The 26,253-nt window shown below is 36.5% G+C and overlaps 1 protein-coding gene across 1 annotated transcript in view; it reads right to left on the reverse strand.

Moving 5' to 3' along the window:
- The window catches only part of LOC132401336 (protein eyes shut homolog), a 1,222,700-nt gene that overhangs the window by 833,210 nt on the left and 363,237 nt on the right, over positions 1 to 26,253 (reverse strand). The window contains exon 7 of the mRNA XM_059983465.1: positions 5,334 to 5,438. Coding sequence (XP_059839448.1) covers positions 5,334 to 5,438 — 105 coding nt within the window. The remainder of the gene's footprint in view (positions 1 to 5,333; positions 5,439 to 26,253) is intronic.

Here is a 26,253-nt window from a genome sequence, read left to right on the forward strand (position 1 = left end):
GACCTAGAGGAAACCCACATATTCACAGGGAGGATGTACCAACTCCTTACAGATGACATCAGAATTGAACTCCAAACTCCAATGCCCCAAGCTGCAATTGCATAGAGCCAACCATTATCTTACCCTGACATGCTGAACACAGAACATAGAATATTATAAACCAGTACACTACCTTTGGCTCAAGATGTTGTCCGACTCTTTAACCTCTTTAATCAACCGTTCCCTCCTACATTGTCCTCCATTTTTTTTCTATCATCAAAATGCCTATCTAAGAGTTTCTCAAATGTCCCTAATTGCTTCTGCATCAACCATAATCCAGAGCAGGGCATTTCATGCATCCACTACTATCCGCATAAAACAACTTACCTCTGCTATATTTGCTATAATTTCTTAAATCATCTTAAAATTATGCAGTCCCGTATTAGCTATCTGCAAACATGGTGACTTTTTCAAATTCAACATTAATCTCTAAACTTTGTTCATTCCAAGGGATACATGGATATGTTGTATTTTTAAAATATCTAGATTTTAGGATTTTTATATTTTTGTCTCATGTTGATACTCAAACCACCAAACAAGCCTCTTGAAGCCAAGCAAAATGTAGGGTATAGAGTATATTGCCCTTTATAATGAGCTCACTTGAATAAAGGAGCTTTAATGCAATTATATAAGATCTGATGAGACCACTTGATACTGTTAGAACTGGTAATGAGACAATGGAATATTGAGAATAAGTACAGCAATTGGAGTTGTTCGATTAGACTCTCAATCGCTATTTTTCTTGTGGTTTAAATTTCTTTGTGCTTATAACGAATAAACTCTTCTCAGGCTTCCAGCTGTATACAGGTATCGATTATAATCAATGTTTCACTGACAAACTCTGCCATCTTCATGAGGGCTGATGCGAGGACATGGCTAGTCCCGAGGTATTTATATCCCCATAGTGTGACCCTCCAATCAGGTTAGACCTCACCAAATCAGGTTTTCACTTCCCCACCTTGTTTACAAATTGAATTCCAGTTTTTACTTGGAGTGAGACCTTTGTCTTGGTTAAAATTCTTTTCCTCTAGTTTTATTTCAATGGCTTCCTTTATCAGGCAGTCCCAAAAGCCATTGGCTCATTCACAGTAATTTTATGCCATCAATCTTATGGCCACTGTGAATGCAATATTATACCACCACATCCTGTGTTCCTTGCTGCTCCAGAAAGGACGCATGGAGGAAATTGGCATCAAGGAGCACAGGAGGTGAACCCATTTGGGTTACCCAGAGAAATCAGTGATAGCAGAACATTGCAATAGCAATGGCCATGAGATTGACTTTGATGGCACACAACTACTGTACTGTACCAATGGCTTTTGGGACTGCCTAATGAATGAACCCGTTGACGTAAAACTATAGGAAAAGAATTTTAAGAAAAGTGAAGGTCTCGCTCTAAGTAAGATCTGGAATTTGATTGTAAGCAAGGAAGGAGATCAGAAACCTGACTGGTTGTGAACTAACCAATCAAGAGAGATGGACTAAGGGGGTAAAAATACCACTGATGAAGATAGCAGGGTTTGTCATCAAAACATCAGTTATAGTCAATACCTGTATCTGCTGAAAGCCCAAGAAGAGTTTTTTTGTCATATACGCTGGTAAAGCACTAGATCCTTTCTTTTCATGCTTGCTTATTTGTTGCAATCATGATATATTATATATATGAAGGATCATAGGTCAAGAGTCAAGGATCAACTTTATTTGTCATATACATTTACTTGTATTAGGAATTTGCTGCAGTGTTCTGGTGTGATATGCAACAAAATAAAACAATTATAAAGAAAAAAATGATAAGAAAAATAAATAGTTATACATAAGTAAAAAATTCTCATAGTTATAGGTTATAAGGTGAAATTTAAAGACCTAGTTCTTAAAATGATTCAATGACATGAAATGAAAAAGAAATTTACTTTTTAGAAATTCTAATAACAAGTTGTCCTCACAATTTGAATGTTCAATTTCAGAATTGCAAAGAAACACTATTAAGATTGCCATGTTGTTAAAGGAATAATTGAGCTTTTTATTGCCAAAGCCTACATTTTCTCAAGCAAATTCATAAACAGGATGATTATTGTAAAATATTGTTTGTGCCTACTAAATAGGAAATCCTCCAGCAATTCACAACTCAATGAGAATTAATCCCCTGAATTTGAAGACACTAAACAAATTATTAATGTGTATTGGTAATATAACATTTTGTTTTCCAGCAAAATTATTCCTTCAGCATGCTGTAAAGAACAGAATTATTAAAGTGCAAGGTAGTTCATCCAGTTGGTCCTATCTATGATGAATCCCTGCAGAGGGTGTCTATCATCTCCTGTTCTCTGGCTCTGCAAATTATTTTTTCTCAACTGCTGAATCAAACTCCACTTGAAAGCTCTAGTTGTCTTGGACTTCAGTTGTCTAGTTGTCGACTGCTTCAGGCAATGAATCTCAGATCTTGGTCGCTCTCTGGAGATAAGAAAAGATCCCTCACATACTCCTTTATATATTTTTTGCCTCAAATTTTAAATCATTCCCTTCAGTCATTTAACCTTCTGCTAACCAGAATATTTTCTCTCCATTTAGGACAAATGTCCATATTGGTATTACCTGGAGACTTCTCTGAATCATCTCCAATGAAATAACACCTTGCCCTAGGTCAGGAGACCAAGATAACTTCTCCATATTCTAGATGCAATCTCATTGGTTGCAGTAAGACTCTCCTACCTTACCCCATTGAATTAAGAGCCAATATTGCAGAAGCCTTCTCTCTTACTTGCTTCACATGTGTGCTAGCTCTCTGTGTTCTGTGCACAAGGATCTTTCAATTCCTTCTGCATGTTTCCTCTATTCTCCATCAGATGTTCTTTTGTTCTTCTTTCTGAATGGCTAACTTTTCCCCCACATTATACTCCACTTATGCCCAATCATGACCAATTTATAAATAGATGACAGTCTTCACGGAACCTACCATCCCAGCAACACACACAAAATACTGGAGGAAATCAGCAGGCCAGGCAGCATCTATGGAAAAGTGTACAGTCAACACTTGGGGCCAAGACTTTTCAACAGGATTCTGCATTCTTGGCCTGCTGAGTATGTTGCTTGGTTTTCAAACATCTGCAGATTTTCTCTTGTTTCTGATTGGATTATTACACTACCAAGTCTCAAAGGGTAGGGATGCCTACCCTTTGATGGGAGTTCAGTGAAACCGTCTCTCACTGCTCCCCCTCTGTGATCCCTGTGACCCTTGGCCTGCTGAGTTCCTCCAGTGATGTGTTGCTTTCCAGCATCTGCAGGTTTCCTCTAGTTTCCATCTTACCCTTCCACTTATTTTTGTCTCATTCACAAATTTGTTAATTCTATATCCATTTACTTACATCAAGTAATCAGTTGTGGTCTCGTCACTAATCTCCATGGCCTTCCTCTGGTCACAATTTTCCATTCAGAAAATGATCCCTATTCTCTCTTCCAACCTATTAGTCTATCCTCCATTCATGCCAATATATTATAACCAACAACCCGTTCAGATTCTGCAGATGCTGGAAATACAGAGCAATACACAAAATACTGGAGGAACTCTTCAGGTCAGGCAGCATCAATGGAGGGGAATAGACAATCAAAGTGTCTGGCGAGGCTCTTCATCACAGTCCAAAACATCAATTGTTTAGACCTGCTTTTTTCTTGTGACTTAACGTTTTGTGAGGCACCTTGTATATTATACAGTCAAGAAAGGGACACAATATATTTTAATTAATCATTTAGGAAATTATAGGTCACAACCTTGAATAATTAAAAAACATTATTTAGAGATACAGCACAGTAACAGGCCTTTCCAGCCCAATGAGCCTGCACTGTCTAATTATACCCATGGGACCAATTAATCTACCAATCTGTATGCCTTTGGAATATGGGAGAAAACCAGAGCACCTAGAGGAAACCCACACAATTACATGAAGAACGTACTAACTCCTTACATGCAGCGGCAGGAATTTAACCCCGATTATTGGTGCTGTAAAGCAGTGGGCTAACCACTCAGCTACCGTTGCACCATATAGCATAGAGGTGTAACAGTCAATGCATCGTCTTACTGTGCCAGCTGAGATATAATTCCCATTACTTTCCCTCAGGATGTGGTATATTCTCCCCGTGACCGCATGAGTTTCCTCTGGGTGCTCTGGTTTCCTCCCACATTCCAAAGATCTGCAATTAGACTTGGGGTCAGTGAGCTGCGGGCACACTTCGTTGGTGCCAGAAGTGTGACCCCAAGTCTAATTGCAGATCTTTGGAATGTGGGAGGAAACCGGAGCACCCAGAGGAAACTCATGTGGTCTCGGGGAGAATGTACCACATCCTGAGGGAAAGTAATGGGAATTATATCTCAGCTGGCACTGTAAGGCGATGTTAATACCTGTTGTTAGGTAATGTCTAATTCTGAGGGATCTTATATTGAAATAATTCTAGAAATAGATTAATATACAAGTATTTGTTGAGCACCTGACATTCTAAACTCTCTTAGTGACGGTCAAGCTACAAAATGGCAGCTTAAAATGTTTTGAATTAATCAATTTTGTCAATTCAATATTAATACTGGTATGTCACAAGAACTCATGATTCCTTCATTATGTATGCCTGACAAATGCATGTGGATAAATGAAAGATGGTGGCAATTGTCTAGGCAAAGAAGATGTTAATAATTCAGAAGCAAAAACGGATCCAATCTGACAAATGGATTACTCATGTAAGTTGCCTTACTTCTGTAACTGAAAATTTAAAAAAAGCTTATTCACTGTTCATATTTGCTTCCTGTTCTTTGAATAATGTGCTGAGATTCTCATTGTTACCTTCCAACGTTAGAGAAACCTCTAATGTCAGATCCTTACCTTTCTTTGATCCATAAATAATATTACAGAAACCTAACCTTTATATTACTCTAGTCTTCCCAATACTGCAAAAGAAGTGAAAAAAAGTGTGTGTGTGTGTTAATGAAAATAAAATCCCCTCGGAGCAAGGAAAAGAAAGAAGTAAGCTTTATCTCTGAACTCTGCAGGGCACATGGGCCTATTAATATGTAACAGATTTCCTTTGGGATTTATGAAATAAATTCCAAAAAAAGAGAACAGCATGGAGATATGTATTACACATCTGGAAATGGTGCCAGAGCACAAGGCACATTACAGATGGCTGCTGAAATTTTAAGATAAAGCAGGATTGGCTCTCTAGTTGCATTCACAACTATGATACATAAATACACAAAAGAAAGCTAACAGGTTATTTATTGTTTGATTTGTTGCTTTACCATGATAGCTCACCTTGTGCACAACCGCAGGAGTACTCGCCAACTATATCCACGCAAGTTGCTCCATTTTTGCAGGGATCAGAAGCACATTCATCAATGCCTGTTGAGCAGTACTTGTCTGGCAGGAATGAAAATGAAACATTGGAACTATAAATCATCTTGATCAGGAACAGGCAGCTAATGCTGCTTTGTGGTTCGAGCGGCATTGCTGTAATCTAGCTTTACAAGTCCATGAAATGTCTGTCCATTAGGTGAGATACATTCCAAGTCAATGCACTCTCTCATTTTTGCTTTCTGTTCTTTCAAATGTGCTGGAGATCTGCGGAGGCTATTAAACTTGTTAGACACCTTTTAGTGACAGGTAAGAGACAATATGAGAATAAACTGGCTGGAAGCATTAAAATGGACTATAAAATCTTCTTTGGATACAGAGAAAGAAAAAGGTGAGTGAGGGCAAGCACAGGTCCACTGCAGACAAATTGGAGAACAAGTACAAATTTGTAAACAAGTACTTTGTGATGATCTTCACGGAAGAAGACAACTAAAATAAAATCGCCAGAAACATCAATTGAACACGAGTCAATTGAGAATGAGAAACTGGATGAAATTATTATTTGTTCATAGTACTACAGAAAGTGTTAAGATTCAAAGCTGATAAATCTCAGGAAACCAATAACCTACGATCTGGACATTTAAATGAGGAAGCTCTAGAGATAGTGGATGCATTTGTTTTATCTTCCAAAATTCTAGACTTATATCTTCTGATTGGTGGGTGGTAAATATGACCCCATTATTTATAAAGAAGGAGGGCAGAAAATAGTGAGCTACTTATCTGAGAGATTAGTGTGACATATAGGAAATGCAAGAATTTTTAATGAAGATTGTAAGAACAGAACACTTACAAAAGAATAATAGGAGTGATCAAAGAGTTAGCACAAACTTAAGAAAGGAAATTCACATTTAATTTATGCTTGTAGTTCTTTGAGGATGTGACTGGAGTCAAGGGAATCCAACGGATGTGGTCTATTTGGATTTTCAGAAGGCTGTTGATGAGATTATTCAACCAGGTTAGAACTCATAGATTGTGGGTGTAATGTATTGGCATGATATGAAAAAGAAAAGGTTAACAGATGGAAAACAAAGAGTGGGAATAAAGGAGTGTTTGTCCTGCGGACATGGGGATTGGTGCTTAGGCCTCAAGATCCAAATCAGCAATCTGGCTGAGGGAACTAAATATCATATTTCCAAGTTTTCAGATGAAAGAAAACGAAGTAGCATTGTCAGGGAGAAGAGGATGTAAGGAGGCTTCAAGGGTAAGCAAGAACATGGTAGATGTGACATTGTGTGCAAGAACCTGAGTTCAATCACAATGGTGCACTGGGATAGCTGCAGCAAGGCAGGGGTTAAAGTAACACCTAGACAAGAATAGTTCTGAGATAGTGTGCAGTCAGCCCAGTTAATAGAGGTCTTTGAAGAGCACCCAACTAGTCAATTACTATATAAAAAATGCCATTTCTTTGTTTGAGATTCAGAACAGTTAGATGATGGGTCCATGCTGTTCTCCTAAAGTGTGACTAAGGAATGAGTGCAAGCTTTTAAGAATCCAGTTAATCGGTGATGAAAACACCAACCATTAAGCCAGTATGGTTAGATATTAGGGAAGTTTAGTGTTCAATGAGGTGCTGTTGGGCATGAGCTCTGAAAACTAACATGTCATTAAAGTAGTTAACGACAAGGGCAAATGTTATTTTGGCTGTTATTACAAGAGGATTTTATGAATGCAGAAGCAAAGATGGCTTACTGTAAATATATAGGGTGAGGCTGTACCTTGAGTGTAGATTTAATTACCTTAGAAAGGATGAACTTGACATAGAGGACATGTAGCAAATCTCATCAGACTAGTTTCTGGAATGGCAGGTTTGTGAATATGAAGAGGGATTGAGCAGTCTGGTCCTGCACTCTAAAGAGTTTAGGAGAATGAGAAATTATCTCACTGAAACAGAGAATTCTGAAATGGACTTGTAAGGTAACTATATGGATAACATTTTACCTGAAGTGACAAACTGAAATGAGAAATTCCTTCGAAACTTCTTTGAAAAATTTTTGGAGTATTTTTACTCTTGTTGAGGTTCAGTCTAGGAGTTAATTGAAAACAGAGATCATTAGACTATTTGATACTGTGGGATACAAGGTAGATGTAGGGAAATGGCACTGAGTAGATGGTCAAACATGATCTTGATGAATGACTGAGCAAGTTCGTGGGGCTACTGGCTATTCCTTCAACTATGTTTTCTGTTCTTAAGTTAATTGAAGAGTTAAACCACTTTGAATTCAAAGGAAGATATTGTCCTCAATGCCCCCAATATCCATTTTAACAGATATCTGTAAATCGATTTTCTCCAGAAGTTGGAAAATAGACAAAAATACACAAAAAAAAATTGAAACTATACCTCCATAATACTGCAAAGGATGGCATGAAAAGCACATAAGTCTAATGAGAAAGAACAATTACTAAAAGTGGAGAAGCAAACAAGATTTGTTATTCATAGGAATGAAGGTATACGCATAATTTTTAATTTAATAAATTTAAGGGACAAATTCATTTTTAAGTGTAGTCATATGTTGGGCCTTTGTAAGCCAGAGTCAGCCTGTGTAAAGTGTATTTTTAACTTGAATAATTGATTTACAGGATAAGGCCAGGTGGCAATGAATCATCTTCCAATACCTTTGCAGTCCTTATGGACAACGAAGTGCGACACGGGAGGAAGTTCCATGTTTTAATACCAGGGAAAATAAAGGTCTGGTGATATATTAAAAAGTCAGGCTTGTGGGCACAAAGCAATTAACAACAAATCACTCATGTTTATATTGTTTATCTTTACGCTGCTCAGAGCTGTTTCTGACTCTGTGCATGTATTTATATGTATACCAATGCTTCTACATGTTATGCATTTATTTTATTTTGACACAGAATCAAAATAAACTAAAATATCCAAATATATAAGGGAAAAACATGATGAATTGGGAGTCACCTATGGTTTAGTGAGGGAAATATCAAAGCAAAAGAGAAGGTATGTAATTCTATTATGGATCATGTCTTTGTAATCCCATTGGACAAGGCCTCTTTGGGTCTCCTCAGACCTGTGGTGACAGGTACGGAATCAAGGAGGCAACTCTGCTGACCTGAGGCAAGATGGACTCTAAAGGTCTAATCTGATTGGAGGCAGGACACTGAGAAGGTTATGCCCAGAAACACTACAGAAAACTTTAACAATTATTAAAGTCACAAACCTGGCTAAACATTTTTTAAAACTACAGAGGCAATATAATAGTTTTGAAGTGTTACTTATATTCAGGTATATTAAATGTCCATTAAATTTGAAATATTAAAAACATCATAATGTCAAGCAAAACATTTATTAATAATAAAAATATGAAACCAAAGTTTTAAAACAGAACTTCTCTTCCCCTTACTAACGGAAGTCTCACGATGACACTGAAATCACTGGGGACTAATACTCTATGGTTGGTCTAACCTGGTGGAGGATCCAAGGGACCATTAGAATTAATGATGGGGAACCTCAGCCAGACTGGGTTCTGATGAGACTTGTATACTTGAGCAGTAGATGCATAGAACTGTTGAATTAAATGAGGTTTATCTGGCTAATACTAAGGTTCCAGTTTGGGATTTACAGCAAAAGCAAAAAAGAAATCCTATCAGCAAACTTTCCAACACACTTCCATGAGCTGCCATAACTTGTACTTAGTTTTACTGGACTCAATCCCTCCAGGTTTAAGTTTTAAAAATAAAGAGCTGGACTGCTTAATCTAAGATGCCTTACATCCTGAAGGCTGATGTGGAAATGGACTGGGAGAAATTGGATTTCTTTTTAACAAGAGCCTGCATGTGAATATTTGAACAAGCTGGGTTAGTTCTGCTGGCTTTAGTTGCACATTAATTTTGTTACACTGAACCAAGGGTATGAGCCATCATGCCTTTGAAGCACTCAGCTGACCAGTCTGAATGTATGTTGTTCAGGACCAACATGTCCACGCTCTATCAGTGGATCACCATATTCAGGAAAGCGATTAAATTAATCAGAGTAACTTGAAATGAGAAGAAATTTTAGTTCAGAATCAGTATGGTTGCAGCTAAGGAACTCAAAAGGCTTGTGTTACCTATGGACTCCCAAGTACTGCAGGGCCAACATCAAGCAGAAAATTCAACGTAATTTATGTGGGGCAAGGGACGTCAGTTGTCAGGGGTGACTTCAATCAAAAGTAGCAATCATGATGGAGAGGAGTAATTCTTGAAGTGTATGCAGTCCACCTTTAGAGACAGCATTCTGAGAAGCTAATTAGCAAACAGATTATCCTAGATCGGGCATTGTGGAATAAGAAAGGTTTTGGAAACATTCTTGTAAGGTTGGACAAGAACGTCCACAATTTGATCATTTACTAATATCAAGTGTGAAGTAGCTTGATTTAAAACTGGAGTCCTAACTCTAAAAAAAAACAAAACTGTGAAGGCTTAACAACTGAGTTGGCTATGATAGGTTGGGGAGCTTCATTAGCAGGCATGATAGTGAATAGACAATAACGAATATTTAGCAAAGAAATACAGAAACTGCAGTAGTTGTACAGTCCATCTGGTGTAAACCACAAAAGGATACATGATCAATCCATGCCTAACAAAAGAAGCTGAGGATGTAGAGTTTTCAGAGGATTGGAAACAGTTAGCTTGCCCTGATCCAAGCACATTGACACCACGACTAAGGAAGCTCACTAATGCTCCACTTCCTCAGAAGGCCAAATAAATCTGGAATGTACCCTTCACTACTCAGCACTTTTATCAATGCACCATAGAAAGTGCTCTATCGAGATGCATCAGAGCTTGGTGTGGCAACTGCGCTGCCGAGGACTTCAAGAAACAGCAGGGAGTTGTGGACACAGCTCAGCATAATCATGGAAACCAGCCTCCCCTCCATAAACTCAATCTGTACTTCTTACTGCCTCACTAAAGCAGCCAGCATAATGAAGTACTCTACCTGCCCTTGAAATACTTGCATATTCTTCCTGCAATAAGGCAGAAGATACTAAAAGCCTGAAAGCAATGTACCACCAGGGTCAAGGACATCTTCTATCCTGCTGTTATATGGTCATTGAATGGTTCTCTAATATGATAAGATGGACTTTTGACCTCACGGTTTACCTCATTATGATCTTGTACCTTATTGTCCAGCAGCACTGCACTTCCTCTGTAACTGTAAGATCTTATTCTGTGTTCTGTTATTGTTTTACCTAGTACTACCTCAATGCACTGTTGTAATGGAATGCAAGACAAGTTTTCCATTGTACCTCAGTAGATGTGACAATAATAAACTAACCTACCAAGGAGATTTGAGTCCAGGATCAAAATGTGTTGCCATACTTGTGCGTAATCTTGTGAGAATGTACTTGGGACTAAATAATGCAGTCTTGAACCTTACCTAAGAAAGAATGTACTTGTCATAGGCAGTATGCCAAAAATGGTTTACTAGACCAATTTCCAGATTTGGGGACCATTGCACTTGGAGAGTTTAGCTCATCTAGGACTGAGTTTAGACAATGAGAGGAGATCTAATTGATGCAACACAATTCTTGTTTGCATGTCCCAAGGATGAGACAAATTTGCGCCAGGGAGAGGTTTTGGGGTTGCTCTCTAGAATATCAGGGGTGACACTGCTCTTCAAATTGGTTTAAATGGTCTAAACTGAGAGGCCAAGCAATCCATGTAAATGCTTTATCCCCAAAAAAATCAGCAACAGAGTGCACTCAGGAAAGGTATTGTTGTTTGTCTCAGAGGGCTTGTTCAGAGGCTGGACTTGTCCATCTCTCCCCCCATCAGTAACCAGGAAGCAGATTAAGGACATGGATGTGTAAAGTTGTTTTTTTTTTAAAGATTAGTGTTATTTGTCACATGTGCATTGAAACATTCAGTGAAAAGCACCATTTGTATCAGCAACCAACACAGTCTGAGGATTGATTTGTGTCAGTTGGCAGGCATTGCTTTTAAATGTAAGTTTTGCTTCAGTTTAGGAGCTATTTTTGAATACTTTCTTGCAAGATTCCACAATCTAAACAATCCCTCAGTGCACTATCAAGCCCATTAGTGGATTAACGATACTCAGACAATCTCATCATTTCAGCCACGTATGATAAAATGGACTCCTCCTGTTTAATTTTGCTTATGAAACCAAAAGCTATCTGCAATCAGCAATAGTTTGGGTTTTAAATATTCCAGCATTACCTTAATGACATTAACAAAGCTCATTTTGGTTGGCTTTGTTGAAGCAGTTAAACTTCAAAGCAAACTTTATACCTTTAAATCTAATACAGTCAACAAAATTGGCAATTGCTTCTCTTCAGCTATTCCATTTGCTTTAAAGTACTGCTCATTCTGTTCAATATACAAGATTTAGTTATTTGTTGCATAGCCAGTCATTTCTGCCTTTTTTAAAAACTCAATTGTATCATCCTTTCCAAAGGTCACATGCTGCACTGTGTATTTTCAAACTCAAATATCTCACTGCATTTATACAGCTAGGTAGTCATCTCAGGAGAATAATGTTGAGAGAGATAATAAATTAACCATGGTGGAATGGCAGAGTGGTCTTGAATGGCTGAATCACCTAATTCTTCTCCTATGTTTCATGGTTTTATAGTATCATGGAGAATGTAAGGCACTGAGTTGGAGAATGTAGAGATAAATAATTAGCCTTAGCAGCTGCAACCAGAATCTGACATTGAATAATTAAATCTTGACTTCTGCCCTAATGCAGATTAGCTGGTGTACCCTCTTAAACTATAATCACATTTAACTGCCTGAAAGGCAAAGACCAGGTTCTGCTTTGGGGGTATTCAGGCTGAGAATTTCTTCTCTGAGCAGAGCAGCAATTATGCAAGCATTAGAATGAAGACTGTAACACTGTGTGTTTGTGCTGTTGACATTTGGCAGCATCAGGGTAAAGTCTCAATAGCCCAGGATTCTATGAATATGCATCATCACCTGAAGTACTGTCAAAGATTTCTTAAGCCACAGTGACTTCTCGAAGTGGACTGATCAATAGTGCAAGCAATTAAAAATAAGTGATGAGAAAAATGAACCAAAATGCACAAAATCCCATCTGGCAAGGTCCTGAAAGAAACTACAAGAATACCAAGCTGGAGGGGAAAATCATAAAGTTAGATAGAAATTGTAGAGAGATCTTTAGGGAAAAGATCTGACCTGCGAGAGAATCTGCAATAGAAATAACAGAAAAAAAAATGGACAAATGGAGCAAAAGGGAAAAACAAAATATAGTGAGATAAAGTCCATACCGTGAAGTAAGCGAAGATAGAGCATAGCAAATATTTTTTTTAAATCCTCTTACGTGAAAGTGATAGATGGCAAGAGTGATATTGGTGGGACCAGTGATTCACTGCAGGAAAGGACAATATGCTGACAAATTTATCTGACAAAGGATGTTGCAAAGCTTAATGTTGTTGTGTGTTGAAAGCTTCTGCAAAGTGTTCTGAGAAGGTTGCTATAGAAGTACAAATATTTTGTTCATAACATTAGATAGATTTTAATCTAGAGCAGTTATGCAAAATGGGTAAGTGAATTGGATACTCTTTTACAGAGCTTTGCAGTTAACAGAAGCAAACTGGGCAATGTAATCAGAGACATAATTCTCAAAATTCATAGTTTATTATCTAAGTGCGTACTTGTCATCATATACTAATTTGAGAGTCATTTTCTTGTGGGCATTCACAGTACATATAAAGAAACACAATAGAATCAATGAAAAACTACAGACAAAGGATGACAAACAAGCAATGTGCAAAAGAGGACAAACTGGGCAAATATGAAATAACAATATTATTATTAATAACAATAATAGCATTAATAACAATAATAATAAGTAAATAAACAAGTAAATAGATAAATAAATAATGAGAACATCGGTTGTAGATTCCTTGAAAGTGAGTCTATAGGTTGCGGAATCAGTTCAGTTTTGAGGTGAGTGAAGTCTATCACTGAAGTTTAATTTTCCCCCATTTAGTGAAAAATAAAAGCTACAGGGCAGTATTTTTAGTAATCTCACGGGAGAGTTCCAGAAAGTCAAGTTTTACAATTGTCAGCAAGCTTCATGGTTAAATTACAGTTTTAAAATCATTACACCATACTACAAACATCTATCGCTTTACTCAACTATTTGATTTATTTCTGTGTTAGTGGAAGTACACCATGCCATCCACACACAGTGACATTTGCCCATTATGATTAATGATCATTATGTAATCACTGACAATTTGTACATTGCTATCAGAATATTTTGGCTGGAATTTATTACTTTAGAAACTTGGATCTAAATGTTTTAAACTTTTCATAGCAAACATTGAAAGCCCTGAATATTTAAGCACAACAGGCAGCGTTATCCTAGTCCAGACAAAGGTCCAAAACGTCGACAGTGCTTCTCCCTATAGATGCTGCCTGGCCTGGTGTTCCACCAGCATTTTGTGTGTGTGTTGCTTGAATTTACAGCATCTGCAGATTTCCTCGTGTTTGCATAATCTCAGTCACTCCTTTCCTTGCAAACACACCCAAACACATATGTAAGATAATTGTGGAAGAAATCAGACATCTGTTACATCAAAACTGTTTCAAAGGCGAAGGAAAGAATGAAGTTTGTTAACAAAATAGGAGAGGGTTGCGCTGCAGAATTTAGAAACAGCCTTTGGGAAAGCAACCTAGAAATGCTAATGCTGAGCATTATACTTGAATATTTTAGACAGAGAAGAAATATTTTCAGTTATGGTGGGAGCCAAAAACAGTGAAATAGAATATTAATGGTAAATTTGAAAGGGAGATGAAGAGAAACTTGTTCACTGGGTTCTGATTTAATTAACAGTTTGTCTGATGGGTTTGCAGCTTTTAAGAGGGCAAACCCTTGCAAGGTGAGTGGCCTCGATGAAGTATCTGGTGGGGATCTGACAACTTGGCCGCATCACCATCTGGTATGGTGGGGAGGGCAACTGCACAGAATCGAAATAAGCTTTAGAACTGTAAGCACAGTCAGCTCCATCATGGGCACTAGTGTCCCTTGTATCCAGGACAACTTGAAAGAGTGATGCCTCAAAAAAGGTGGCATCCATCATAATGGACCCCTAGCACCCAGGTCATGCCTTGTTCTCATGGCTACCATCAGAAAGGATGTACAGAAGCCTGAAGACACATACAAACATTGTACTTAGCAATTCAGGAACAGCTTCTTCTCCTCTGCCATCCAGTTTCTGAATGGACGTTGAACCCATGAACACTTCCGCACTACTGTTTTATTTCTGTTTTTGCAATATATATAATGTAATTCATGTTTCTTCTATTATTAGGCATTGCATTGTACTGCTGCTGCAAAGACAACAAATTTCATGACATACAGTGCCAAGAAAAAGTGTTCAGCCCCCCCCCCCCCCCCCCAAACTTGGAAGTTTTCATGTTTTATTGTTTTACAACATTGAATCACAGTGGATTTAATTTGTATTTTTTGACAATGATCAACAGAAAAAGACTCTTTTGTGTCAAAGTGAAAACAGATCTCTACAAAGTGATCTAAATTAATCACAAATACAAAACACAAAATAATTGATTGCATAAGTATTCACTCCCTTTAATATGACACACCAATTCAGCACTGATGCAGCCAGTTGGTTTTAAAAGTCACATGATTAGTTAAATGGAGATCTGTTTTTGGAGACTTGTGTGCAGTCAAAGTGTTTCAAAGGATTTTAGTAAAAATACACCATAAGAGAAAAAAAAAACTCCAAGCAACTCAGTGAAAAGGTTATTGGGAAACATGTTAGGAAATGGAAACAAGAAAATTTCCAAGTCGCTGAATATCCCTTGGTGTACCGTTAAGTCAATCATCAAAAAATGGAAAGCATAATACATCACTGTAAATCTGCTTAGAACAAGCCATCTTCAAAAACTGAATGACTGTGCAAGAAAGGGAGGCCACCTCCCTGATAACTCTGGAGGAATTACAAGCCTCAATGGCTGTGATAGGAGAAACTGTGCACACAACAACTGTTGCCAGTGTGCTTCACCAGTCACAGCTTTATGGGAAAGTCGCAAAGAGAAAGCCACTGTTAAAATAAAATTCGCATGAAATCTCGGCTAGCGATATCCAGAAGGCATGAGGGAGAGTCAGAAGTCAGCTGGAAGTAGGTTCTATGGTCTAATGAAACCAAGATTGAGCTTTCTGGACATCAGACAAAATGCTATGTTTGGTGTAAGCCAAACACCGCACATCATCAAAAACATACCATCCATACCATGAAGCGTGGTGGTGGCTGCATCATGTTGTGAGGATGCTTCACCGCAGCAGGCCCTGGAAGGTTTGTAAGGGTAGAGGGTAAAATGAATACAGCAAAATACAGGGAAATACTGTAAGATTACTTGATTCAACCTGCAAGAGGACTGTGACTTGGGAGAAGTATTATTTTCCAGCAAGACAATGGCCCTAAGCTTAAAACCAAAGCCATCTCTAAGGCTGAAGTACTCAGGTGTTTCCAATGAGTGGATGGTCACAAGGTTGTGGAACTGGATGGCATCCCCAGAGCAAGTACTCAGTGTGTGCGGCTCAACTGGCAGGTGTGTTTACAGACATTTTTAATCTGTCCCTCTCCCAACGTAGAGTGCCCTCCTGCTTCAAAACATTCACATTTGTTCCTGTACCTAAAAAGACCAAGGTAACATGTCTGAAAGACTGGCATCCTGTCACACTCACCTCAATAATAAGCAAATGCTTTGAGAGGCTGGTGAAGGACTAGATCTGCAGTATGCTACCACCCAAACTGGACCCCCTACAATTTGCCTACTGACAAAACTGATTGACTGATGATGCAATAGCCACAGCTCTACACTCCGACCTCACACATCTGGAGAAGAAGGATGCTTATTTGTGAATACTATTCTTGGACTACAGATCAGCATTCAACACCATAATTCCCTTTAGGCTCAACTTTGGCCTTCACCCTGCCTTGTGTAGCTGGATCCTGGATTTCCTCTCAGATTGCTGGCAGGTGACCCTCTGACCCTCAATGTAGGTGCCCCTCACAGCTGTGTCCTAAGCCCCCTTCCTTTACTCTCTGTATACCCATGACACCCACAGCTCCAATCTGCTTATTAAATTTGCTGAGGATACTACATTGATTGGCCTAATCTCAAATAATAACGAGGCAGCCTACAGAGAAGTCATCACCCTGACACAGTGGTATCAAGAAAACAAACTCTCTCTCAATGTCACAAAAAACAAAGGAACTGGTTGTGGACTACAGGAGGAATGGAGTTAGGCTAACTCCTATTGACATCAATGGATCTGGGGTTGAGAGGGTGACAGCTTTAATTTCCTCGACACTCACATCACTGAGGATCTCGTGTGGACTGCACATACCAGCTGTGTGGTGAAAAAGGCACAACAGCACCTCCTTCACCTCACACAGTTGAAAAAGTCTGGTATAGGCCCCGAAATCCTAAACACTTTCTATAGGGCACAATTAAGAGCATCCTGGATGACTACATCACTGCCTGGCATGGAAACTGTATGTCCCTCAATTGCAGGACTCTACAGAGAATGGTGTGGACGGCCCAGTGCATCTGTAGATGTGAACTTCCCACTCTTCAAGACATTTACAAAAGCAGGTGTGTAAAAAGGGCCCGAAGGATCAATGGGGACCCGAGACCCCCAAACACAAACTGTTCCAGCTGTTACCATCCAGGAAACAGTACTGCAGCATAAACCCAGGACCATCAGACTCCAGGACAGCTTCTTCCACCAGGCCATCAGACTGATTAATTCATGCGATACAACTGTATTTCTGTTATATTTATTCTCCTATTGTGCATACTATTTATTATAAATTACTATAAATTCCATATTGCACATTTAAACAGAGATGTAACAAAGATTTTAACTCCTCATGTATATGAAGGATGTAAGTAATAAAGACAATTCAATTCATGGGACTTGCTTGAAAACACTAAAGTTAATGTCCTGGAGTGGCCAAGTCAGAGTCTACACCTCAATCCAATTGAGAACTTGTGGCAGGCCTTGAAAAGGGCTGCTCACTCCCAATCCTCATGCAATCTGACGGTGCTTGAGAAGTTTGGTAAAGAAGAATGTTTTGTAAATGAAGAATGAAGAAGTTGCAGTGTCCAGATGTTCAAAGCTGATCGAAACGTATCCACACAGACTCAAGGCTGGAATTGCTGCCAAAGGTGCATCTACTAAATACTGACTTGATGGGGGTGAATATTTATGCCATCAATTATTTTGCTTTTTATATTTGTAATTAATTTTGATCACTTTGTCGAACTCTGCTTTCACTTTGATATGAAAGAGTCTTTTTCTGTTGATGAGTGTCAAAAAAGCCTAATTAACTCCAGTGAGATTCAATGTTGTAAAACAAAGCATGAAAACTTCCAAAGGGTGTGAATACATTTTACAGGCACTGTATGCCAGTGATATTAAACCTGATTCTGACCTAATTGGACTCAGGTGATAGAGTTATCAGCTGCTTTGTACCTTATTTGGGCTTTTTCCATTGATTCTCATTTCCCAGAAAGCATTTTGCATCATCATTCTGGGGTAATTTTATCCAAAGCTTTGAGCAATAAGTTACACATCTGTAGCAAAGTTTGTCTTCATTTGTGCATTAGCTGTTTGCCAGTCTTTGTGTGTAGTGTTTTTTTTACTGATTCAATGTATTTCTTTCTTCTATAGTGAATTTTGCAAGAAAATGACAGTCAGAGTAGTTTATGGTGACCTATGTACTGTACTTTGATAATACATTTATTTTGAACTTTGCTCACCAAAACATTAATGAGTGAAAAGCTTTGCATTCCTCACATCTCCACCCTTGTATATTCTAAATGTGGTTGGGTGTGTGCAATGGTGCGTGCTCCATTTAATCCAATGGTGGTGTTGTTGATATAATGCTAACATAATTAATAAACATATGCTCAATCTAAATTGACAAATCTACAATAAGGGAGTCAGCTAACTATACGCATCAGGCATTTTTTTATAATCATCTTGAAAGGTGCAATAAACTGTTGATGCTGAAGGCAGCACCTGTGAAATAAAAGAGTGAGCTTATGTTTCTTGTTGATGACTTTCAGGACTTGGCCATCAGTTCTGATAAATGATCATTGATCTGAAATGTTAACTCTGCTTGGCTTTTTGCATGCCGCCTTGTCTACTGAGCTCTTCCAGCCACTTTTTAAAAAATTCTCTACTTGATTGACATGCTTGGCTTCCTTCTGGAAAAGACCATTGGTCAAGAGAATAGTCAGGTGATATTTGAGGTTAGAGCTCCAAAAGGTAGAGGATTTGTGGGTATTCTGTGGTTTGAAAATTGAGTTGCCTACAAAATAGAGGTAGGAATGGAAGTGATGAGTTGTTTTGAGGAGATAGAGATTGCTAGGAGGGGGAGATCAGGAAGGGAGGTGTGGAAGGAGAGCTGGGGATTAGTCAGAGATCAAGAAACATTGTGTAACACCATGATGAAGGCTTTTCTGCAAATGTTGTAGGGTATTTCATGTAATGGTCTTTCTGTAGAAGCAGTGTTTGGGTTACTGTTAAAGATAAGGGATGAGGGGTGGAGTTTCAAGATGGCGACGTAAGCATCTGCCTTTTAGGCGCTCTTTATTTTTTTAACTATAATCACCCTTTAATTAGACCTTTTCGAACTTAATCATATGAGTTGCTACCTTTGATTGACCCTTTTTTTCTAAAATAATAGTTGATCTAATCTTGTCAAACCTAAAATGGCTACAAGTAAGAAATCAGCTAAGGATCCTGTATCCATCGACGCAATTTTTGGTCTTTTGGACACTAAACTGGATGTTAAATTTGCGGGTATGGAAAGTAAATTGGACAATAAACTGGATGCTAAATTTGCGGCTCTGGAAGGCAGACTAGAAGGTAAATTGGACAGTAAACTGTTAAGTTTGGAAAGGAGGATTACTTCGAAAATATCCGATCTTGAAGGAGTTGTTAAATCGCTTGAAACTAAGTTTCAGTCGCAGGCGTTAGAGGTTCAACAGCATGGAAATAAGATCACGACTCTTGAACAATCAATTTGTGAAAAAGCACGTACAATTGAAGTGTTAGAGAAGAAGATAGAGTCGACTGCTAAAACTTTAGATCAGTACAAGTTTAAAATTACTGATCTTGAAAATCGTTCTCGCAGACAGAATTTGCGCATCATCGGAATTCCCGAAAAAGTTGAGTCCGGTGATTTAACTGAATTTTTCTCTAAATTACTGTGGGAAATTTTCGGTGGTGAAGGTTTGAAAAATGAACCTGTTATTGACCGCGCTCATAGAGTTGCGAGGTTTTCGTCTGTGTCTGATAAACCACGAGCGGTGATTGTTCGCCTTCATTACCCTCGTGAGAAAGAGCTTCTAATTCGATTAGCTCGTAAAAAAGGTATGATCTCCTACAGAAATTATTCATTTCGAATAGTTGAAGACTACTCGTATGAAGTAATGAAAGCCAGGATCGCTTTTAAACCAGTGATGGCAGAGATTCATTCGATTGGGTTTAAACAAGCTTTAATGTATCCAGCGAAGCTTAGAATGGTGCTGCCCGACAACAGTCTACACTTTTTTAACACTCCTGAAGAAGCGAAGAAATTTGTTGAAGAATATCGATCCTCTAGTGCAACTTGAACTATGAGTTACATTGAAGATTTTTTTTCTTTGGAGAGAGGATGTCATTTCATTTTAAGTTTTAACCCTGGAAGTTGGGTTATAACTTTTTATTTTGAACTATGGGTCTGGGTCTTTTTTTTTTACTACTATTATTATTGCTTATAGATGCTGTTTTAATTTTTATAATATCCTTTTTTTATATACGTTTGTATTTTGTAATAATGAATTATTTTTTTTTCAAAATGTCGTTTCTTCTTCCCATAAGTCTTTACTTTTTATAAGCGTTTATTTGCTTGCCTGTATTTAGAAATGGAACAAAGGTTTTGAATTCTTTTTCTTTAGTTTTTTTTTAAATATGTTGTAGTGTCTATTAAATCTTTTTTTTTTTAAAAAAAAATTCTATTTTGATAACTTTTTTACTATATTTTCTTATTAGATTGCTGAATTTATATTCATATTTTGTAATATGGCTTTCTCAAAATGTCGTTTCTTCTTCCCATAAGTCTTGGCTTGTGAAACGTCATCTTTGTATCTGAATATGGAATTTCTTTTTTAAAGGTGTATCACATTTTTAAACTTTAATGTGCATTTTTTTTATTAATGATTTTTCTGGTTTTACTATTTTAGTTTTTTTTTGATTTGTCTGATATGGGTGTGTATGTGTATGTGTATATATATATATATATATGTAGGTATATATATATATATATATATATTTTTGCAACTCTATATTTTAATTGGGGTGTTATATAGTTTTTTCTTAAAAAATTTTCTTATGGAGCTGCCATCTTGAAATGGGGGTAATATTAGTATTAGTTTATGCGCCTGCCGCTTGGCTTTCTTTCAAAGGGTGGGGGGAGGGGGGAGGGATCTTTTTTCATGCTTTTGCTTTTTATTTTTTTGCTTTTAGTTTATGGGCTGACTTTAAATTGTTAATATTGTTGAGGTGTCAGGATCTCCGGTTGCTCCTGAATCAATTTTCCTTCTTCCTAAATTGTGGGTTATGTGTCTTTTTAACCTTTTATGATACACACAATTAATATTGGTATGATGGATAAATCTATTAACTTTATCTCGTGGAATACTAATGGTTTAAATCATCCGATTAAACGTAAAAAAATATTTAAAGTATTCCATAGATTGAACGCTAATATTATTTTTGCACAGGAGACCCACATTAGGAGGGAGGATAATCAACGTTTTTTTAGGTTCTGGAAAGGTCAACAATTTCACTCAAATTGTACCGCTAAAATTAGGGGTGTGTCTATTTTTATAGACGCCTCAATTTCGTTTACACATTATGAAATTATTTCTGATCCACAGGGTAGATTTTTGTTGATAACTGGTTCACTTTTTAATCGGAAAGTTGTTTTAGTTAATATTTATGCTCCAAACTTTGATTGTCCTGAATTTTTTAAACGTTTATTTACTTCTCTTCCTAATTTGAATGAATATATGTTGATTATGGGTGGAGACTTTAATTGTTGTTTGAATCCTTCGATGGATAGATCTAAACCTATTCGAACTCTTCCGAATAGATCAGCTTTACTTATTAATTCTTTTATGGTTGATTCTGGAATTACTGAAATATGGCGGTTTTTGAACCCTAAAGATAAAGAATTTTCATTTTTTTCACATGTATATCATAGTTATTCTAGAATTGATTACTTTCTTATTGATCATCGTTTATTAACAGATGTTATTGATTGTAAATACGATTCTATTGCTATTTCGGATCATGCGCCTTTGAAGTTATCTATCAAGATTTCGGATTCTTCTATCAATACTAGATCTTGGAGACTTAATGCTACTTTACTTCAAGATCCAGAATTTATTACCTTCATAAAACAACAAATTGACTTATTTTTTTCAACAAACTATAATGAAGAGATTGATAAAGGAATACTTTGGGACTCTTTCAAGGCTTTTATTCGTGGACAAATTATTTCATATTCCGCTGGTAAAAGAAAACAAAGATATTCAGATATAGCTTTATTGGTGGATAAAATTAAAGAAATTGATAAGATTTATTCCGTTACTCCTACCAAAGAACTTTATAAGAAGAGAGTTGAGCTTCAAATGGAACATAGTTTATTATTATCTTCTTCAATTGAGAATCAATTAATTAAGACTAGGGCTCAATTTTATATTCATAGTGATCGAACTGGTAAATTGTTAGCTAATCAATTAAAAGCTATTTCGACTAAGCGACAAATTATTAAAATTCGTAAACAAGACGGTAATTTAACTACTGATTATAAAGAAATCAATAACACTTTTCAAGATTTTTATAAATCTTTATATCAATCAGAATTTGACGGTGACCGGTTTACGATGGATAATTTTTTTAATAATTTGAATATTTCTAAACTGATAGATGAAGATTGTAGCTTGCTTGATGCTCCTATTTCTATGGATGAAATAAGAGAGGCTATCTCATCAATGAATTCAGGGAAAGCTCCTGGTCCTGATGGTTTTATTGTAGAATTTTTTAAAACTTTTTCTTTATTGCTTTCTCCTTGGCTATGTGAAATCTTTAATGATGCGTTTGTTAAGAAGAGATTACCTCAATCGTTTTATGAAGCTACTATCTCTTTAATTCTTAAAAAAGATAAAGATCCTACCTTATGTGCATCTTATCGCCCTATATCATTATTAAATGTAGACTCTAAGATTCTTACAAAAATTTTAGCCATTAGATTAGAAAAGGTATTACCACAGATTATTTCAGAAGATCAAACTGGTTTTATTAGGAATCGATATTCCTTTTTTAATATTAGAAAATTGATTAACATAATTTATACTTCATCACCTACAACCCCAGAATGTGTTATCTCATTAGATGCTGAAAAAGCCTTTGATAGAGTTGAATGGACATATTTATTTAATGCATTGAGAAACTTTAATTTTAGTCCTAATTTTATATCATGGATTAAATTAATATATTATAAACCTGTTGCTTCTGTTCTTACAAATAATTATAGATCCTCTTTTTTTCAATTATCTCGTGGTACGAGACAAGGTTGTCCTTTAAGTCCTTTATTATTTAATATTGCATTAGAACCTTTAGCTATTGCTATTCGTGAGTCTCCTAATATTTTTGGTATTACCCGTAATGAGAAGTTATACAAATTATCGCTTTATGCTGATGATTTGTTGTTATATATTTCTAATCCTAGTAGGTCTATTCCTGCTATTTTATCCTTGTTGGCTCAATTTGGTAGTTTTTCTGGTTATAAGTTAAACTTAGATAAGAGTGAGTTATTCCCTTTAAACGCGCAAACTTTATTGAGTGATAGGATGCCATTTAAAGTTGTTACTGATAACTTTATCTATTTAGGTATAAAAATCACCAAGAAATATAAAGATTTATTTGGACTGAATTTTTTACCTATGCTTCATCAAATTCAGCAACTTACTACTAGATGGTCTCCCTTATTTTTATCATTAGTTGGTCGGATTAATGCTATTAAAATGATGATTTTACCGAAATTTTTATATTTATTCCAAGCTTTACCAATTTTTATTCCTAAATCTTTTTTTGATAATATTGATTCAAAGATTTCCTCATTTGTTTGGCAAAATAAAAATCCTAGGTTAAGCAAAAGGCAATTACAAAAGTCTAAAAAAGATGGTGGTCTAGCTTTACCTAACTTTAGATTTTATTATTGGGCGAATAATATTCGTAACCTAATGTACTGGAAACTAGATTTGGATTCACCTGTGTGCCCACAGTGGGTAAATTTGGAATGTAGTGAGGTTAAGGGATATTCTATATTTTCCGTTCTTGGTTCTTTTCTTCCTATTGATTTAGCCAAATTCAATAAACAGATATCTAACCCTGTTGTTAAACATACACTACGAATTTGGTTTCAATTTCGCAAATTCTTTAATCTGAAAAACTTTGCTCTGGACAGCCCTATTTTATGTAATTTTTTTTTCAAACCTTCATTGACAGATCAAGCTTTTAGTATATGGAAAAGGAAAGGTATAGAATGTTTTCGTGATCTTTTTTTTGAAGGTACTTTGATGTCTTTTGATCAACTATCCAACAAATTTGAATTACCTAAATCTAATTTTTTTAGATACTTACAAATTAGAAATTTCTTACATAAAATTCTTCCATCTTTTCCTAATTCAACTCCATCGGATTTTTCAGATTTGATTTTTACTTTTAATCCTTGTCAGAAGGGATTAGTAGCTTTTATTTATAACATGATTATGAAGATACAGCCAGAAATATCGGATAGAATTAGACAAGAATGGGAAAAAGAACTTCGATGTAATATATCAACAGATAAATGGGAAAAAATTTTACAAATGGTTAATTCCTCCTCTATTTGTGCTAAACATGCTTTAATACAATTTAAAATTGTACATAGAGCTTATATGTCTAAAGATAAACTTGCCCGATTTTATTCGCATATTAATCCTCAATGTGACAGATGTCACTTAGAAGTGGCTTCATTGACTCACATGTTTTGGACATGTCCCACTTTACATAACTATTGGAAGGACATTTTTGATGTCATTTCCTCAGTATGGAATATCGATTTACAACCCCATTTTATTACTGCAATTTTTGGTATACCAAATGAAGATGGCAATCAGCTTTCCCCTTCAATCAGACGAATGATTGCCTTTGTAACATTAATTGCCAGAAGGTCTATATTACAAAACTGGAAAGAAGTAAATCCTCCTACTACATTTCAGTGGTTCTCCCAAACTATTTCTTATCTGAGTTTGGAAAAAATCAGAAGCACTATCTTTGATTCTTCAATTAAATTTGAAGAAACCTGGGGACCATTTATTCGACACTTTCATATGAATTAATTTGGCTTATTTCAGATCCTTTTCTCTACTTATACTTGTTCAGGTATGGAGTTCTGGAGTTCTTTTCTTGACACCTTTATATATTTATAAAGTGCTATTATTGCCCATGTTAGTTTTAGTTTAGTATTTTTTTTCATTATATATTTTTTCTCATATATAATTTCAATTTTTTTTTTCTTTTTTCGACGATTATTTTTGTTTTTCATATATATTTATATAGACTTGATTGATTTATGTACCTTTTGTTGATGGATGTTTTAATAGGATATTATTATCCTATTACTAATGTAATCTCAAGTTTATTGAATCTGTAATCTATTCATTATTTTGTGTTGTTTTTTTTTATATATGAAATTTAATAAAAAGATTGAAAAAGAAAGAAAAGAAAGATAAGGGATGCTTGGGAATGTGGGCCATCCAATTAGGAGAGTGGAACAAGAAGGTTCGAGAGAAGGCAGGGTGAGCAGCTTTTTTGACTGTGGGTGGGGCTGTGTATTTTTTTGGTGGGAGATGAAGAGAGAAGGTACTGGAGAGAACCCATTGTAAGATTTTATCTGGTGGGAAAACGTAATTCGATGAAGCCAAGGAGCAGAGGTCCACTGGGAATCAGTGAATACGACTTTTGGAAGATTTGAGCTCCAACATGTGCATGTTTGAGTGTTTAATTGTAATGGGCACTTTTTGTATTTTTTCTTTCTTTCTTACCTTTACTAACCGTTTAGTTAAGATAACGTTCATAAATATACTGCTTTATAATTGTATGCAATGCTTGATCTGTTATTTCACACTGAGGGCTATTGCAGGGACAATAAATCACACAGTATTCACACAAACTGAAGTTTGGGTGGGCAAGACATCCCGATCTCACGGATTTGTTGGGACTAAAGTCATATACACCTGAGATGTACGAAGCCAGAGGAAGGTGAATTTTCTGGGTCTGGCCGGTGGCTGTTAGTGAGGGGCTAACGAGCCATTTCTAGAGATGCCCGTTAAAAAAGGGGTTTTAATTGTATAGTTTTTCACAGCATTTCTCAGAAAGTGGTTTTTCAGAATATAGGCTTCAGAGACTGAAGGGATTTGTATATTACTCCATTAAAGTTTATTCTGTTAATAATCAAAGTTAATAATGTCTATACTCCTGATGAAGGGTCTCAGATCGGAACACTGACTGTACTCTTCAATAGATGCTGTCTGGCCTGCTGAGTTCCTCCAGCATTTTGTGTGTTTTTTGCAAATTTAGATCTTTGCCGGCTAGATTTTAACTAAAGCATGTAGTTAACACATCTATCCCCCTCTCATTTGTAACTATAATTGTGACATTTTCAATGGAGGTTAATTAATTTGATGACTAGATTAGAAGTGT

The sequence above is a fragment of the Hypanus sabinus genome, chromosome 10, assembly GCF_030144855.1.
Source record: "Hypanus sabinus isolate sHypSab1 chromosome 10, sHypSab1.hap1, whole genome shotgun sequence".
NCBI lineage: Eukaryota > Metazoa > Chordata > Chondrichthyes > Myliobatiformes > Dasyatidae > Hypanus > Hypanus sabinus.